General features: G+C 31.2%; 3 protein-coding genes across 3 annotated transcripts; all 3 read right to left on the bottom strand.

Annotated features, from left to right (window-relative positions):
- Nucleotides 1-229: 229 nt before the first annotated feature.
- LOC111642047 lies at nt 230-1648 on the bottom strand. The gene is made up of 2 exons (XM_023388312.1): nt 1582-1648; nt 230-1505 (listed from the first exon to the last, which is right to left on the bottom strand). Exons 1-2 carry the CDS (start codon nt 1617-1619, stop codon nt 422-424), a joined length of 1122 nt encoding a protein of 373 aa, XP_023244080.1. The 5' UTR covers nt 1620-1648; the 3' UTR covers nt 230-421.
- Nucleotides 1649-9269: 7621 nt separating this feature from the next.
- On the bottom strand, nt 9270-11741 carry LOC111642046. The gene is made up of 3 exons (XM_023388311.1): nt 11676-11741; nt 10622-10795; nt 9270-10545 (listed from the first exon to the last, which is right to left on the bottom strand). Exons 1-3 carry the CDS (start codon nt 11699-11701, stop codon nt 9462-9464), a joined length of 1284 nt encoding a protein of 427 aa, XP_023244079.1. The 5' UTR covers nt 11702-11741; the 3' UTR covers nt 9270-9461.
- A 5010-nt stretch (nt 11742-16751) lies between these two features.
- Nucleotides 16752-17852, bottom strand: LOC111642041. The gene has a single exon (XM_023388304.1). It carries the CDS (start codon nt 17850-17852, stop codon nt 16752-16754), a length of 1101 nt encoding a protein of 366 aa, XP_023244072.1.
- Nucleotides 17853-18900: the final 1048 nt, after the last annotated feature.

Raw genomic sequence — 18900 nt, 5'->3', positions numbered from 1 at the left:
AAATTTTCATATTTCTATCGTCATTAATTAACATGAAGAAAGAAACAATGAATGCTGTAAGATTGTAATTATATTTGTTTCTCGAACATCTACTTCAATAAAAAAATGAAAATCACGCACGTAATTATCATTAAAATGCTGAAAATTATAAACGTTCTTAATGATAATTTCTTTGCAAATACTAAATTTTGTATTATAAACAACTCGATTATTTATATTTTAGATAGAATAATTACATTAATAAGCACTTGATATTTCAATTTCATTTTCTGTAAATCCAATAAATTTATTATCTCGTTCATGTACACACAAATTTTGCAAAAATTTTACAGTGATACCGTAAGAAATAATCATATTCGAATTTAAACTTTACATTATATTCTCGTTCAGATTTCGCTTTTCTCCACAGAAACTTTTTACTTCAAAAATATAAATCAACAAAAAAATAAATAATATTCATAAGGTTTCTGTCACCGATTAGAATTTTGTCTTCAAATTTCCTGGCATCTGTTCCTTCGTCGCTCACAAAGTAACTCAGTTCAGGTGAAAACTCGAAATGTGGTTGGACGTTTCCAGCGTGTAAAAACAAAGCAAATAAACGAATTGACCAATATTTTTCTAGATACAACTTCGTTTGCAGATCTGCTACACCCTCTGAATTGCAAACGGTGTCAAACGAAATCTGCTTGTTGTCCAAATTGTTAATATACCCGTATACATAAATTGATAAACTTTCGCCAAGCTTCACCGGAAATCTAAGGGCCGTGACGTAACAATCTTCCCTCACAACTACTTCGCTGCTAAAATATATGTAACCTTCCATCTTTCTGTTTGCGACGATAAAAGGATCTCCACGATTTACGTACGAGAACAAGTTACAATAATTTATTTCGCTTCTTGTTTTTGTTTCTCGACTGAAGTAACTGGGATAAAAGGAATAATTAACAGTCTTAAAAGCACGCCAGATATGACTCTTTTCTACTTCGTTTAACAAGTTCATTGTAAAAACACAAGATTGCAATTCGTCTTCATCCATGGCAAGAAATCTGACTTTTCCAATAAATGGCTTCATAACATTTCTTATTGCATTCCTTTTCGATTCTTCATTCATAGAATGGAAGTTGTCAGCACCCAATTTTCTTTTAACTTCTTCTATGCTCCAATAGTGCACGGCTCGGAGTAAACGCAATTCACTGACAGATTCATATATCGCTCGAGATAGCAATCTATCAATTGTTGCAATTTTACAGCACATAAAGTCGACTGTTGTAAATAGTCTTCCTCCGTATTGGTTGAAAGCTATCCAGCAAAAATAAATTATGAATAGATCACCGATCTCGCGTGCAAAATCGTGAATTAAACAGACGGTATGCAGGTTTATTTGCCGAATAATAAATGATCTGCATTTCTTTCTTAAATTCTCTAACTCGTATCTTAAACTCAGATGATACAGATCGAATGCGTGTTTATAAGAGGTCAATCCGGGATCGTCCGTCTGTAAGAAACTTTTTAAAAATATAAATTATAATTTATGTCAATGTATTAAAATTAAATAAAAGGGAAGTATCGTGAAAAACTTACGTAACGAATTGTCTGATGGTCTCGATTGGATAAGGCATAAACAGTACTTTCGAATTTTCAACATATGTAATGANTTATAATCAACGTATTTCACGATATATTACTGTTATATTGTTTTAGATTTAATTTTTCATATATAATTTATAAAACAATATAAATTTGTAAATTACATTTGTAATTATTTTAAGAAGTCATCAGCATTTTATGTAAATTTTAAACTAATTCGGTTATTATTTTATTTACATTTTAATCGTTGGTACTATTTTCACGAACTAAAGAACTTCAACGAAATGTGTGGTAAAATAAAGTTGATACATTGCATCTAGAAAAGCAAGTAATAATTCTTTAATTAATAATCTAGCCGTGTTTTTTTAATTTAATGTATAGAGTTATTTTAAACAGAACAATTTATATTGTAAAAACAATAAATTACGCTATAGAAAATAACGTGTTCAATAAAACCTCATTTTTTGATAAAACCTGTATATTNCTTAAAGAAAAAATGTAGAAATTAGACATTCAGAAAAAATAATTAACTGTAGCATTAACTTTCAATTTAATGATATCTTAAAAACTTTACAATTGTGAACACGAAGAAATTTTAATGTACAAATGATATTTGGCATTATTTAAGACCAGTGTTGAAAAATCTGAAAAATAAATGAGATGCAGTTATTAATACTTACATTACTGATTTAAAACTAAGTGATGTCACCTTCAGAGTATTTTCGATTAGTTAACAGGAATGGCATATTTCTTCTTCAACACAAAAATAAACCTACGATAAAGCCAAAACATAAATCAAAACTTTTCGGTCGTGCTTGAGTACGAGGTATGAAAAACAAGGAAACTTTAAAATGTAAATTTTCCTTTACAAGTACGTATTTCCTAATATCAGGACTTATTATACTGGCTTTACAGATAATACTACAGAGTTGCACAGAAAACAATTTTTTGTTTTATTTAATATACCTGCACACATACATAAAATTACATTTCGGACTCTTTCGTTCCTCTTCAGCAGGTATTTTTGTAGTACATTCTATATAAATTAAAACAATAAAATAATTTCGTTTTGGTGTTATGTTATTTCATACAATTTTTGTGTTTTAATTTTATTGAATATTAAATCATTTAATAATTAATACGAAAAGTTTGCCTTATTGTTAAAATAAAATTAATTTAATATATTTAACTTCGCTTTCTTTTGTGTGCAGAAGCAATGTTATCAAAATCTGAATATTCGATATTTAACTGAATGACAAAATAACTTATTGGTATAGAAAAGACGTTTAGTATTATAACGATTCAAAATTACAGTTTAATAACAGCGTTTGAAATAAATTACAAATAACATTGTTAATAAAAACTGTATTAACATCTTTCGCTTTTCTGCATGCGAACGATGTTACCAAACGAAAAAGTTAAAATATTCGTATCAATTGAAGAATGTCAATTATAACTACTGTCAAAACAAAAAAAAATCTGCTTTATTGTATGTCTGTATATATGTTAGATAAAGAGTTTTATATCGTTTAATACATCAGCACGAAATTTTTTAAAAATATTCATCAACACTATAGATAAAATACTGTGTGGGTTCTCACTTCAACTGTCTTTAAAGCCCACTTATTTTAAATATTCAATTTAATAAATGTACATTTTAGTTACTAAGACTATTGTCTTTTTACCTTCTCCCAACAAAACGAACCAACTCCATCTCCGAAAACTCCGAGCAACGTCATGCGAAAGCAGCAAGTTGTTTATAAATATATTTTCAAAGTTGAAAAACATATTTATATTGTGGCTTATATTATTCTAATGAAATTAATATTAAAAAATAATCAAAAAATTTATGAATGTAATTTTCATAAACCACATTTAACTATTCAAAAACTTTAGATTTACTAATAAGTTATTTTGTATGCATAAAAGAGAAATGTATACGATGTTGCACAGTAACATTTCATAAATTTCAATTATCCTGGTAAATACTAGTGTGAGCTCGAGGGGTTTGAGTTCGAAAATTTTTAGAGTTAACATATTTTTTTCATTAGAGGATGGAAAAAAATATAACGGAAATAGATCGGATGTGGAATCTTACACATTGTCCGTTTGTCAATTAGTCAACGTGCACGTGCTAATTAGTCAGCGTAACGAGTGAACGACCTGTTGGCTCAGTGCCAACGACGATCGTATAAAAACGATCGTCACGGAAAGTTCAGGGCGATCGTCCCTCCGCGCGATCCTCAGGAAGGTCTGAATACATTGTCTCCCGTCCCGATCCTGTCCGAGGAGAAGCCGGTAGAAGACATAAGCCTGTGACAGACAGCCAGCTTCCATAGTCCAGAANTCAGGTGAGTTAGTCATTCTATAATTTGTAATTATTATTAAAAACATTTAATGCTTTTAATAAACAATTGAATAAATAGAAAAGAGATGAAAGAGGTGATTAGATGAAAATAAGACAGTTCAAAAAATTATATGAATTCATGGTGCACTAAGAATAATTGATGATAAATGTCAGAGATCTATAGTGAAAAGCTCCTATTAGAGCCTCTAGTGAGATAAAAATTTATTTGAATCTAAATTTCCTGAATGTTGTGAATATGTCAGACTTAATGTATTGTATTTCTTGAGTTCTGTGGCACAGAATTCTAAGATGCTTTGTAAAATTTGAAGTTGAATTTTTAAGATTTTTGTACAGAAGAAAAAAGTTTTAAATAATTTTTTAAGTTTTTTTGTTTTGTAAAGAGAGGTTAAAAACAACACAAATGCCTTGAAACAGATAAAGCTTGCTTTTCTAATGCAACATTTTTATATAATTTGTCAAAAAGATCTTTTTCTATCATGCTATCTTTTGATGGAGAGGGTTTAGAATGTACAGGTATTTTTATTATTTAATTTTTCAGGCATTATATGCAGTAAATTAGCAACAACAATTTGTAAGATTTTAATGCTTAATATAACTAAATAAAACAAACCTAGTGCTATAAATTTAACTGTATTTTCTTTAATTGTTTAGATGCCTTCTTCACCACATCAGCAATTACAAACGGTATGTTGCTTTTTAATTAAACACTATACAAATTACCTTTCATCCATAGTGCTAGTTGCTTCATCCACAATAGTAAAAGAGTGAATTTGCGTTTGCACGTTGTAATTCATGCCCCTGTTCGTTTATAATATTAGGAGGATCAGAATTACAATGTGCAGACCTAAATTTACCCTGTACCATTGTCAATGCAGCCACTAGCACTGTTCATGAAAAGTAAACTCTGATATTGTTTACATATGTTGCATTCAAATTTTTTTCCTGTAGTAATTTCAATTTTTCTTAATTCACTTATTTACAAAAGTAAGTGGACCCTGACCTTCTTGGCCCCCTCCATTTGTTACGCTATTGGCAATCATATAAAATACTATCTATTAATGCGTGTTATATTGATTATATCAATGTTGTCTTACAGATGTTCAAACTACAATACCATGAACAAGTAAAAATAATGAAATTTAGTGAATTTAAATCTTATTAATGTATTACTAGTTTATGTTACAACTATTTGATTTTTTAATTTATCTCTCCACAAAACTCAAAAACCAACTGTAAATATACATCATTAAAATTTACTCAAATTCTTCTATTGATAGACATTCAAGGGCAGGGGGCTTATGTTAACTAATTACACTGTTTAATTAACATTGTATATCATTACTTTGAACGGAATATGAATGACACTTTACTAATCGGATACCAGACCGATCGGTAAGGCGTTAGCCATATAAAATCAATGGAATTAGTCAGATGAGTGAGAAAAGAAAACGACATTCAAGATCTTTAGTAGGGACTGTTACAAACTTATGAAGCTCTCGATAAGGTTCAAATCTTTAAAGCGAGAATTTAAAGCAGAAACTCAAACTGGAGATGATGGCTATCCCCTGTACAGTAGGTCAAAACCAGAAAGTGAAGGATTTCTCACAATAACGAGAGTGAAAACTAACAGTGCATATACTGAAATAGAAATAGACAACAAATGGACAGTTCTTTGCTCACATTTGCATTCAAAATTGATCTAATAAGCGCTCTATATCATTACTGCGCATTAGTAAATAGCACTCATCTGGCTGGGGTGGAAAGTGTTACACCATACAAACTATATAAGTCATTAATTTCTCACATCTAACAACTCGGGTAATTTCATTTCTAAATGGTACTTTCTTAATACTGATAATTTCTTATTATTAAATTCGCTTTTTCTAAGGACATAATTCCCTTGTAGTTTAGGCATACTGATAATGTTCTTAACATGAGTCATGAGTTGGGCCATCACAACCTATTCAATGCAGATCAAATATTAATGTACTCCGAAGACTTCCTAAAGCATCTTTACATTTCCAGGTTATGCTGTGAAAAGTATTGTTTTTCTGATATTAAAGTCAAATTACTACATCTAAGGAGTCGGATATTTTTCTTTTAAACAGTATATTCGTATAATTAATAATTTATTATATTTTAAACTTTTCTTTTATAATCCCAATTAACGCCAAGTAAGCTAGTAAATTTATAAATTTGAATTTTTAGAATGTTGATGCAAATACACTTGACCAAGCTCCTGAATTTATTGTAGTAAGTGCTATCATATGATTATTAATATGAGGATCGCGGAGATAACTACTTCAACACACGCAGACAATCGAAGAACTACAGAAATTTTTCGTTTGCGATTTTCATAAGAATATGTCGGGCCATATTCTTTTTCACCAGTCGAATCTAAGATGTGTCTGCCTGAATGGCACTTGATGACCCTTAAGATGGAGATTTAAATAAAAATTTCCTTTACAAAACTTCTTACAATTGAATTTATTACGGTTAGAATTTTGTTCCAATTGCTAATTTTTCCATGAATGTTGCAGGATATTTTTGAAGGAGATGAAGGAAAAAAGGAAAATAACGAGGTAAGAATTGAGGAAAAATTATTCTTTTACATTTTTATATAGAAAGTACTACAGAAAAATTGAACGACTTTTAAAATCATGCATTTTTGAATACGAGCATTAAACTATAAAAATTAATGCAAAAAATTTTGAGTTTGAAATCACTGTCTTTTGTATCAAAATACAGGATGTTCGAAAAATTTGTTAACTAAGAAAAATTAACGTCTAGGTTCCCGTTTTTGACTAGCCGGTTGTCCCATAATGGACATGAAAAAAGGTCCTCTTACTCGCTTCTCTGAAAAGGAGTGTTAAAAGTAAAACAGTGGTTTACCTCCCTCAGAAAACCATAAATATATATGATTTAAACCAGTGTTTTTCAACCTGTGGGTCGCGACCTCCAAGGAGGTCGCGAAGCCTTACACGGGGGGTCGCGGGTAAAAGAAAAAGACAAGTGTTGACTACATTAAAAAAACTACAATTTCAGCGTGAATTACGGCCCACCCCAGAAAATGATAGCGGAAAAAGTGTTGAGCTGATCTGCAAAAAGAAATAAAAAGTAGAAACGTAGAAGCTGAAAATTCTGATCCTAAACAAAGGAGTCAACACCTTCCTGTGCGGAATGTTACAATTAAAGGAAGTTTCGTACTTTATGTATGTTAAGTTATTGTCGATTCTTCTGACATTTTCACTTTAATCAACAATAATTTGTCTCAACAGAGAGAAAATTAAATACATAGTTTTTAAAATCACTGATAAAGTTTTAATATGGTCCTAGGGGGGTTGCCAGAATTTTTTAACTTGTAAAGGGGTCGCGTATTCAAGAAGATTGAAAAACACTGATTTAAACAACAAAACAATTGAAAAACACGAATTTTACAAATCAGTTAATTTATATTAAATTTATATTGTGCGCGTTATACGAAATATTAAATTTTGGGTTTTTCTTAGCCGGGACACCAACGTAATCATGTTCTTTGCAATTGAATATTTTTGAAAAAAGTAATTTTCAGCTATTCTAATATTTATACCTTGTTTTCCTGAAAATAAGACTGTGCCTTATATTAATTTTTGTTCTGAAAGATGCGCTAGATCTTATTTTTCTACGAAGAAGAATTCACATTATTGAACAAAAAAATTCCCAAGTCGAACTTAGACGAAAGTGACGTATATCCGGCCGTGTCGAACTGAACTTAAATAAAACCGAAGTCACGAACCGAAGTAAACTTACGAAGTTCCCATGCTGTAGTGGACTTCCCACTCTCTATTCCAGTGTTTTTCAACCTTCTTGAATACGCGACCCCTTTACAAGTTAAAAAATTCTGGCGATCCCCCCTAATGCCATATTAAAACTATATCAGTGATTTTAAGCTATTCTAGGTTCCCGTTTTTGACTAGCCGTTGCCCCAAAACCTATGTATTTAATTTTCTTTCTGTTGAGACAAATTATTGTTGATTAAAATGAAAATTTCAGAAGAATCGACAATAACTTAACACACGTAAAGTATGAAACTTCCTTTAATTATAACATTAGGCACAGGCAACTGTTGACCTTTTTTCCTTTTTTTAGGATCTGAATTTTCAGCTTCTGCTTTTCTACTTTTTATTTCTTTTTGCAAATCAGCTCAACACTTTTTCCGCTATCATTTTCTGCGGTGGGCCGTAATTCACGCTGAAATTGTAGTTTTTTTAATGTAGTCAACACTTGTCTTTTTCTTTTACCCGCGACCCCCGTATAAGGCTTCGCGACCCACAGGTTGAAAAACACTGCTCTGCTCTATTCTATTCTATTCTTTTCCATTCTTCTCCCTCTGGTTCATATGGACTTCCCACTCTCGCTTCAACTTAACCTTTTTATAGCGTGGACATCGGGCTGGATGACCAATTAGTGCTCACTGAACCGAAGAACTATGAAAATAGGATGTGCCGTGATTCCCGCCGACCAATTAGCGATCACCAGCCGTAACGTTATGCAAATCTGTGATTCCCGAGCCATAGTCTTATGCAAATCATGCCGTGTGACGTGTGGTCTGCTGACCAATCAGTGGTTGTACTTTCAAAAAGCCAACGGTTACTTTCAACCTACTGTCGATGACCGTTACGAGTAAGAAAAAACTGCTTGGTCTTACTTTCGGGGAGAGGCCTTATATTTACAATTCAGCAAAATTTCTGCTAGGTCTTATTTTCAGAGAATGTCTTATTTAATATTAAATTTTATTCAAAATTTAATATTAAATAATAGAAGATTAATTTGTACATTAAAAAAAAATTGAATTGGGGATAATTAAGTAACCTCAGGTAATTAACAAATATTAAATCACAGGGAAAATATTTATTTAAATATAAAAAATTCTGTTGGAATAATTCAATATATCATCAAAAATGTATGATTTATAAATTGAAAATTTATTATCTCGATGTAAAATTTACATAAAAATATATAAGAGAATTCATTATTGCAACTGTTTATATTTTGTTTAATCAAATGTGGATATCGAATAGCTCTTACATTTAGACAAGAATTCTTAAATTTTCATATTTCTATCGTCATTAATTAACATGAAGAAAGAAACAATGAATGCTGTAAGATTGTAATTATATTTGTTTCTCGAACATCTACTTCAATAAAAAAATGAAAATCACGCACGTAATTATCATTAAAATGCTGAAAATTATAAACGTTCTTAATGATAATTTCTTTGCAAATACTAAATTTTGTATTATAAACAACTCGATTATTTATATTTTAGATAGAATAATTACATTAATAAGCACTTGATATTTCAATTTCATTTTCTGTAAATCCAATAAATTTATTATCTCGTTCATGTACACACAAATTTTGCAAAAATTTTACAGTGATACCGTAAGAAATAATCATATTCGAATTTAAACTTTACATTATATTCTCGTTCAGATTTCGCTTTTCTCCACAGAAACTTTTTACTTCAAAAATATAAATCAACAAAAAAATAAATAATATTCATAAGGTTTCTGTCACCGATTAGAATTTTGTCTTCAAATTTCCTGGCATCTGTTCCTTCGTCGCTCACAAAGTAACTCAGTTCAGGTGAAAACTCGAAATGTGGTTGGACGTTTCCAGCGTGTAAAAACAAAGCAAATAAACGAATTGACCAATATTTTTCTAGATACAACTTCGTTTGCAGATCTGCTACACCCTCTGAATTGCAAACGGTGTCAAACGAAATCTGCTTGTTGTCCAAATTGTTAATATACCCGTATACATAAATTGATAAACTTTCGCCAAGCTTCACCGGAAATCTAAGGGCCGTGACGTAACAATCTTCCCTCACAACTACTTCGCTGCTAAAATATATGTAACCTTCCATCTTTCTGTTTGCGACGATAAAAGGATCTCCACGATTTACGTACGAGAACAAGTTACAATAATTTATTTCGCTTCTTGTTTTTGTTTCTCGACTGAAGTAACTGGGATAAAAGGAATAATTAACAGTCTTAAAAGCACGCCAGATATGACTCTTTTCTACTTCGTTTAACAAGTTCATTGTAAAAACACAAGATTGCAATTCGTCTTCATCCATGGCAAGAAATCTGACTTTTCCAATAAATGGCTTCATAACATTTCTTATTGCATTCCTTTTCGATTCTTCATTCATAGAATGGAAGTTGTCAGCACCCAATTTTCTTTTAACTTCTTCTATGCTCCAATAGTGCACGGCTCGGAGTAAACGCAATTCACTGACAGATTCATATATCGCTCGAGATAGCAATCTATCAATTGTTGCAATTTTACAGCACATAAAGTCGACTGTTGTAAATAGTCTTCCTCCGTATTGGTTGAAAGCTATCCAGCAAAAATAAATTATGAATAGATCACCGATCTCGCGTGCAAAATCGTGAATTAAACAGACGGTATGCAGGTTTATTTGCCGAATAATAAATGATCTGCATTTCTTTCTTAAATTCTCTAACTCGTATCTTAAACTCAGATGATACAGATCGAATGCGTGTTTATAAGAGGTCAATCCGGGATCGTCCGTCTGTAAGAAACTTTTTAAAAATATAAATTATAATTTATGTCAATGTATTAAAATTAAATAAAAGGGAAGTATCGTGAAAAACTTACGTAACGAATTGTCTGATGGTCTCGATTGGATAAGGCATAAACAGTACTTTCGAATTTTCAACATATGTAATGAGAAATTCCAAATGCCTGTTCAGGACTTTATTTAATTGAGCTTCTGATATAATAATTTCCTCGTTTTTTACGTTTCGGATTAGTATCTCATCCGATGAAACCCTAAACAACAAAAAAGCATTTATTATTACATTCAAACAAACATGTCTGTTGTATTGTACGGTAGTTGTAGTATTTCCGACAATGGTGTATGAACAATAAATGCATGACTGATAGCTATTTTTAAAATATTAAAGTTTTTGTATTAGATTATCATCTTGGGTTTTGATGGTTCCGCGGTAATCAAGTTTTATTTCCTAGGTGCTATCGTACCAGGAAACGCAACATGTTTTAAAAGAAAAGACATCTCTATTCTATTAACATCGAAGTATTTCGTGATATGCCCATCAGTAGACTGAGGAGGAGCGTAGACTGAAATACAATCCTGTTAATAAAATAAAGATATTCCAACATATTTTAAAGAAGACCCTTTGTATGATAGATCACAGATATTATTTGATTATCAATAGATGTTAATAATAATATGAAACTGAACTATTGATAATGTAAAGATTTTTGTGTATGTGTATTGTTTTTTACGGAGTTTTGACGGTCCTTTTGTTAAATAAATGTATCTCCGATACTTCTTCTATCACTCCCCGTCTAGAATTAAAAAATAATTAACAAAAACAAACAAACTTGTCTGTACAGTTTTCGTTAAAAATGTAAATAATCTAGAATATTCCAGAAAATTTATATATAAAACTTCAGTAAGATTATGTTTATTTGACGCAAACATATGTGATAAAATAAGTCCAAATAACAGACAGAAAATCAACTTTTGTCATTTATCACGTTATACTTTAAGCTCTCGATAGCAGTACTTTGTTTCTCAATTTTTTTATAAAAGAGACACATACGATAGTCAATAACAAATCACGTAAAATTATTTTGCGCCCACATATATAGAAACGGTATAAACAAAAAACAATACAATACTTACCCACTCTGCACCTCTCGATCCGCCATTTTTTCGGCTCGTTTCCGCACTGAACCCTCGAGTATGACGTCGAAGAACGGAGGCAACACGCGCTTACAAGTAGAAAGAAATCATCACAGTAATTGGTTGCAGACGCCACATGACTTTGACGTCACCGCCTCTCTGCAGTAGCAGTTAATTTTTAATTTGCATTACTTGTATATTCTGTATATTCGACATTAAAACTGGCTTTATACGTGTATTTATTGTGATTTTTCATACACATAGCTAAGAAATTAGCATATAACTAAGTGGACCATTACGTGCTTAACATTGAAGTCACTTCACAATAAATTAAAGCCTTCATAATTTACATTGTCGACCATGTGGCTAGCGGTGTGGTCTGGGTGCGTTAGTTTCATATTGATATGGTTGTTGTTGTTTCGAGTCCCGTTGGAGTAAATATGGTTTTCTTTTTACACTATAATTTTTCATTTTGTTATATTGTCAGGTAGAAAAACTGAAAGTAGTAGGCAATGAACAAACAGTACGGTTGGGAATTATATTATTTCTTTCAAATATCAAACTTTTTAATATTTATATTAATTAAGTATCGTTTTGTTATGGCGTTTCATATGAGAATTCAAACTGTATTTGTAAGCGATCTTTTGTAAACAATAATCGCAGTTAGATTGTATCTCTCCTGTATCAATTCGAAGACGCCTTACTAGACTGATCCTTTGTGTAAATCTGCGTTCGCATTGGTTGCAGGTAAAAGATTTCTCTCCGGAATAACTGCCAAAAATCTGGTCTTTACCCAGTGTTGCCGTTCCTAGTACATTTTTACTTTTCTGGTACATTTTGCCCTTTCCAGTAAATTGAAAGTATATTTAGATTTGTAGTACATTTTCAGTACATTATAATATTTCAAGTACCATTTACGGTACAAAATAATATTTCACACCTTAACGAAAAAATGAGAAAAATTAGTTTAATAAAGTGTCGTTAGTGTCACTGCTTGCTAATTTAAATTATCCAATCACAACATACAAATGGTGTGTGTTCGTCGACGTCAGCAACATAGATAGTTGCACGTGTAAACGGTCTTGACTCAGTGGTCTTCTTTCACACGTTCAGTTGTCTGCACATTCTCATCAGGACCTTGACAAAATTTTTCATGCCACGTGGTCCAAACAATTCAACTCCGTCAAACAAAAATAATGGACAGGTAAGGAAATCAATGATTTTAAACTTTTGTCGTCAATAATATCAAAATATCCGTTAAGTCAGAATCAAATTATTACAGAAAATAGTTTTGAAATTGTACGAGTATAAATAATATAAATACTTTTATATTATTTTCTACCACTATAATTTAATTCTTAAATTATGAACTTCAATTTTAGTAATCGTAGTAAAAGAAATAACGGTTAATGTTACGTGTGGTTCCAAAATGGCCGCGCTTCCGACTGTTCCAAGGTCTATATAAGAAGGCCAGGACGCGTGATCTACTTCTTGAGCCGCCATTTTGGGTTTTTTTTGAGTCGCATGTTTTAAGCAAACAAGAATATAATAATATAATATAACAAATTTATAATTATTTTTTTAAAGCACGATTGGTTATAAAATTAAGATGAAATTCAATAGTATTATTAATAAATGTTGTCAATGTAATGCTCATTTTATAATAACTAATAGATGTGTAGATATTTATAAATAGCTTTCAAAAAATTCCAAAAATAAAATTTTAAATTAAATTATTTGACAATAAACTATATATATTACGTGCCTATATATATATATATATATATAGGCACGTAAACAAAGTATTCATAGAACTAGTACATTTTGAAGGAAAATAGTACATTTTCTGAAGGCGCTACAGTACGTTTTGAAATTTCATTGCGGCAACACTGTCTTTACCGCATTACTGGCAACAGAATGGATTCTCTCCTGTGTAAATCCTGCTATGAATTTCAAAGTGAAGTCTTCCAACAGAATTCTTTGCCACAATTTACAGAGAAAAACTTCTTCTTCTTTGGATTTGATTCAGAAAACATACGATATAGAAAATATTAAACTTGAATGTTAAGGTACAAAATAATTCGTATATGTTAATTACTGCAAAGAAATGCAGAAAAAGTTACTTCTGCATAGCTTGAAAGTAATTACTTCACAATATCAAATTCGTTTTTTTCAGATGTAAATATTTAGTTTCTACTTCAAAACTTGTTATTTTTGCAGGAAATTTTTCAAGAGAAATGTTGGCTGCCTTCTTAAAGAAAAAATGTAAAAATTAGACATTCAGAAAAAATAATTAACTGTAGCATTAACTTTCAATTTAATGATATCTTAAAAACTTTACAATTGTTAACACGAAGAAATTTTAATGTACAAACGATATTTGGCACTATTTAAGACAAGTGTTGAAAAATCTGAAAAATAAATGGGATGTAGTTATTAATACTTCCATTACTGATCCAAAACTAAGTGATGTCATTCTCAGAGTATTTTCGATTAGTTAACGCGAATGGCATATTTTTTTTTCTATAATACAAAAGGAATATGTGATCTTACCATACAGCCAAAACATAAATCAGAACGTTTCAGTTGTGTGTGAGGACGAGGTATGGAAAACATGGAAACTTTAGTTTACTCCCTACTTTATATTTAGTAAATATTAACTAAATTTAATAAATTTCTTTACTACATTAGCGAATAGAATAAAAAACATATCTTACGTAATTACAATTATAAACGAATATTTACTTTGAAACATTTCAGGTGAAACTGTTCTAGGAGAAACGAAATTGAAATAGTTAATTAGTGCAAACTTAGCAGCAAATATTACTGATTCTTGACTAATAAAATCGCTTATAGCTATACAGTATTTTTTAGTGTTTTAATAATATATTTTAATATAATTTTAATCTTAATAACTGATGTCAGATTTGCAGAATCTTTAAAATTCAAATATCCTCAAACAGTACGTATTTATTAGTAATTTAAAAGGAATAATTACTGATTTAATATTCATACATTTTCATTTTTTATAAATTCGATTACATAAAAGACACATCTCTTGACAGGTTGATACCGTGTTATCACTGATGTAGAGTTATCAATGATTAATTACGCGAGTTTTCTTCCTCTTGAAAATACTGTATTGGAACGACAGATAACTCGATATCAATGCATTTACTATTGACTATTCTAATGCACTTTTTTCTTACATATTCTTAACTCGTAAACTGTAAAGGTTGACATCTATTAAACTTACGAAAAACAGAATATTCACCATCCAGAGAGTGATCTCTACGTAATAGAATCGAACATGGCCGACGGTTATTTACGTTTAATAAAAAATACAATACATATAAGTACAACTTTTAACAAAGATAAAACCTTTTCTTTATTCATTTTCTTCCGTAAGTTTTGCGATTCTTATGAACTGTGAATGGTGTGAACGACGAAAGGAATGACTGAAGCAAAGAATTTATCTTTGTTACAAATTGCACTTATATTTACCTTATTGTTGGTTACATAATTTATATGTAGAGTGAAATCGGTTTATTGTAATTTAGGACGTGCCTTTTTAATCACAATAATCGGCTAATAGCATTAAACAGAAAATAGAAACTTTTCGTTGTCGAAACTCAATTTATTACAAGCAATTGTAGTACAAATGTGTACAATTTTATTCACCACACACTGTAAATTTAATTTAACGTTATACATTAAAATATTTTACATTTCTTGCAAGAAAACTCATTAATTCGACAGATCAGAAAATTAAACTAAAAGAATCGCAAGAAAAATGTTCAGCTCCGAAGAAACCCTTCAAGTAATATTCTGCAGGCAGGACGAGTATCTTCTAAAAATTCTTGACATTCCCTTACGGCATGTAAAAGATAAAAAGCACGTTTTAGTTATAAGTAAGTTGGAAGATAGGATCTATTTAGTACCAAATATCTAACAACTGGTAGCCCGGGACGCCCCCTAGTGGGCGTTCTGTACAATTTTCCATGAGACACGGTTCCTTTGACTTTTTTGTTCCTATCAATATGCTCTACAGCTCTGTTAAAGTCCCAATGGTAAGATTTACCCTACGAATGAAGAGGTGGCGACCCCCCCCCAAACTGTAGCTTCTGTGCGAACAATAAAGTCAAAGGAACTATACTCCTACTCGCGACCCTTCGCGAGATATAAGCCCGTGAAATAATAAATTCCTATTACAAATGTACTGAATTATTTATATTGTTATATTGACCAAATAATAATTTATGGGCCAAATGAATAATAATAATTTATATTGTTAATTTAAATAAGAATTAAAATTGTTAATTTGAATGTTTGAAATATGACACGCAATAGGGGCGCCTCTAGTGTCCGTTATGAAACGGTTACGGGACGGACACGAAATGAATGGGTTACATATATATACTTATCGTTTGTCCCCGAGAGTAATTATCACAATTGATAACAATAGCCTAACGTTGATTATAATAAACGTTGTTAATTTATCTAATTTACAGTGTTTTAGGACAGCTATATAATAATAATAATAATAATAACCAATTGATGATATGATCTCTCATTATAATCAACGTATTTCACGATATATTACTGTTATATTGTTTTAGATTTAATTTTTCATATATAATTTATAAAACAATATAAATTTGTAAATTACATTTGTAATTATTTTAAGAAGTCATCAGCATTTTATGTAAATTTTAAACTAATTCGGTTATTATTTTATTTACATTTTAATCGTTGGTACTATTTTCACGAACTAAAGAACTTCAACGAAATGTGTGGTAAAATAAAGTTGATACATTGCATCTAGAAAAGCAAGTAATAATTCTTTAATTAATAATCTAGCCGTGTTTTTTTAATTTAATGTATAGAGTTATTTTAAACAGAACAATTTATATTGTAAAAACAATAAATTACGCTATAGAAAATAACGTGTTCAATAAAACCTCATTTTTTGATAAAACCTGTATATTACATCATTTAACTGTTAAGCCAATTTGTGAAACCAATAAATTCTTAGAAGTAAAAACAATTACTTTTCTGTTAATAAAGTTGAAGCAATTACTGAAAAACAAATGAATACCTTAAGCAGTTGTAGCATAATTCATGCTTCTTAACTAGATCTCTCAGTTCGTTCACCGATGCTCCCAAAAATGTCGAGCACTTGAAAACTGGATGTGTGCCATGACATATGGGACATGCTGGCTGCACAATACCATGATGTGCTGCAGAAGTTATTTGCTTGGAATGTGAAGACGGACGAAGTCTGGATATTGGTCTTGATTGGCCAGAATGAATATTGGTTTGGGAAACAGCCAGTGCTCTAGCTCGTTGTTCTAAAAATGAAGTCATGTCTTTAAATGTTGGTTGTTCTGTGTCCTTCTGACAAAGTTCCCATTGCCTACGAGATTCTTGAAACACTTTTTCTTTGAGAATATACAGCAGAATAGAGTCCCAATGTTGCACTGGTTGCTTTAATACCTTCAGTGCACGAATACACTCATTAGTTGTATCTAGTAAGTGTCGTAACGCAGTGGCTGATTCTTGTGCAATGCTGGGTTGCTCGAATAACTTCTGAATGTAGGAATCAATTATTTCACGATTGTGATTGTATCTTCTTAACAATGTATCCCAAGCTTCCTGATAGTTTCCATCCGTGATGGGGAAAGATTGAATCAATAAAGCGGCGTCCTGTCGTACTGACGATTTCAAATATTGGAGTTTTTGGGCACTAGATAGCGTAGAATTATTATGAACAGTTGCTGTGAATAAATCGCGGAAAGAGAGCCATTCGTCGTACTTGCAGTTAAAAACCGGGAGTTCCAATCTTGGAAGTTTAACTTCTGTTCCATTCGCACTGTTGTGCACTAAACTTATGGTTGTTGAATTTTGTTCAACAGTCATGAGTCGAATGGTCATGGCTTCCACGCGACCAATTAGTGTGTTATATTGAGCATCATGTACCTCAAATTCGTCTTCCAAACATTCTCCAATAATGTCTTGTTGTAACTGATCGATTTCTTCCGATAATGCGTTTAATTTTTTAAGATATAGTTGTGCCGTTACCTCACCGAGAGATTGAACTCCATGTTCCTCTAACATGTTTTCAATTCTAGTTACCCGTCCCTTTAGTACCTTCCTTCTGTTTAAGAGTGCCTCCATCTTGAATGTTCGTTATGTCTTAAGATGTCCTCCAATTGCCAATGTTTCTGAAATGACTATACTATCCACGTGGTCGTATTGATTTTCGTCCGAGAAAAAAATAAACGGTACTCAATATTTAAGTTTTCGAGTATCCGGCTGGATGTGGATGGATGAAGTAGCTGATGTCTCTATTAGGCTTAACTCTCGTCAACCACACCAGAATCCGCATTGACGGACCAATGAAATGTCATTGAGCCTTCGCACTGTTTCCGGACAAATGATACAACGAAGCATAAACACTCTTAGTTACTTTTAATATAAACTGAACTAATACAAGTTGAACAGATAAAAAATCATCATCACACCATGCAATACGTAGACGCCATCTTTTCCGTCTTTTTTCCGCTCGTTCTCAAAACCAATAAAAAAATTAAAAACCGTTATACACGCGCTTCCTGCCCAAACATATACTTTTTTCTGAATTAATACGAATGATACCGAACACTGATAATGTTCTAAAAATGAGTCATAAGCTCGGCCATCACAACCTATTCAATGCGGATCAAATATTAATGTACTCCGAAGACTTCCTAAAAGCATCTTCACATTTCCAGGTTATACTGTGAAAACTATTGTTTCTGGTGAAAAAAAAATCAACAAAAATATTGTTTCTGGTATTAAATTCAAATTATTACTTCTGAGGACTCGGATATTTTTCTTTTTAAACAGAATTTTCGTAAAATTAATAATTTATTATACAGTATTATGAACTTTGTTTCATAATCCCGGGTAACGCCAAGTAAGCTAGTAAATTTATAAATTTGAATTTTTAGAATGTAGATGCAGGTACACTTGACCAAGTTTAAGAATTTATTATGGAAAGTTTAATCTTATGAATATTAATATGAGCAGATCGCAAAGATAACTATTACGGGGCACGCAGACAATCAAAGAACTACAGAAATTTTTCGTTGGAGATTTTCACATGAATATTTCGGGTTCTATTCTTTTCCACCAGTCGCATCTAAGATGGGTCTGCCTGAATGGGTAAGATTTACCCTCCGAA

This window comes from Centruroides sculpturatus, unplaced genomic scaffold, assembly GCF_000671375.1.
Source record: "Centruroides sculpturatus isolate CEXI.00-Female unplaced genomic scaffold, Cexi_2.0 scaffold1466, whole genome shotgun sequence".
Lineage (NCBI taxonomy): Eukaryota > Metazoa > Arthropoda > Arachnida > Scorpiones > Buthidae > Centruroides > Centruroides sculpturatus.
The sequence above is the reverse complement of the archived record's forward strand: the minus strand, read 5'-3'. Positions and strand labels throughout refer to the sequence as shown.

Coding starts and splice junctions, on each gene's coding strand:
- LOC111642047 (XM_023388312.1), bottom strand. CDS start 1,619: ATGCCTTATCCAATCGAGACCATCAGACAATTCGTTAC. Junction 1,506..1,581: donor ACCATCAGACAATTCGTTAC/GTAAGTTTTTCA, acceptor ATTTTTAAAAAG/TTTCTTACAGACGGACGATC.
- LOC111642046 (XM_023388311.1), bottom strand. CDS start 11,701: ATGGCGGATCGAGAGGTGCAGAGTGG. Junction 10,796..11,675: donor GATCGAGAGGTGCAGAGTGG/GTAAGTATTGTA, acceptor TTTGTTGTTTAG/GGTTTCATCGGATGAGATAC. Junction 10,546..10,621: donor ACCATCAGACAATTCGTTAC/GTAAGTTTTTCA, acceptor ATTTTTAAAAAG/TTTCTTACAGACGGACGATC.
- LOC111642041 (XM_023388304.1), bottom strand. CDS start 17,852: ATGGAGGCACTCTTAAACAGAAGGAAGGTACTAAAGGGACGGGTAACT.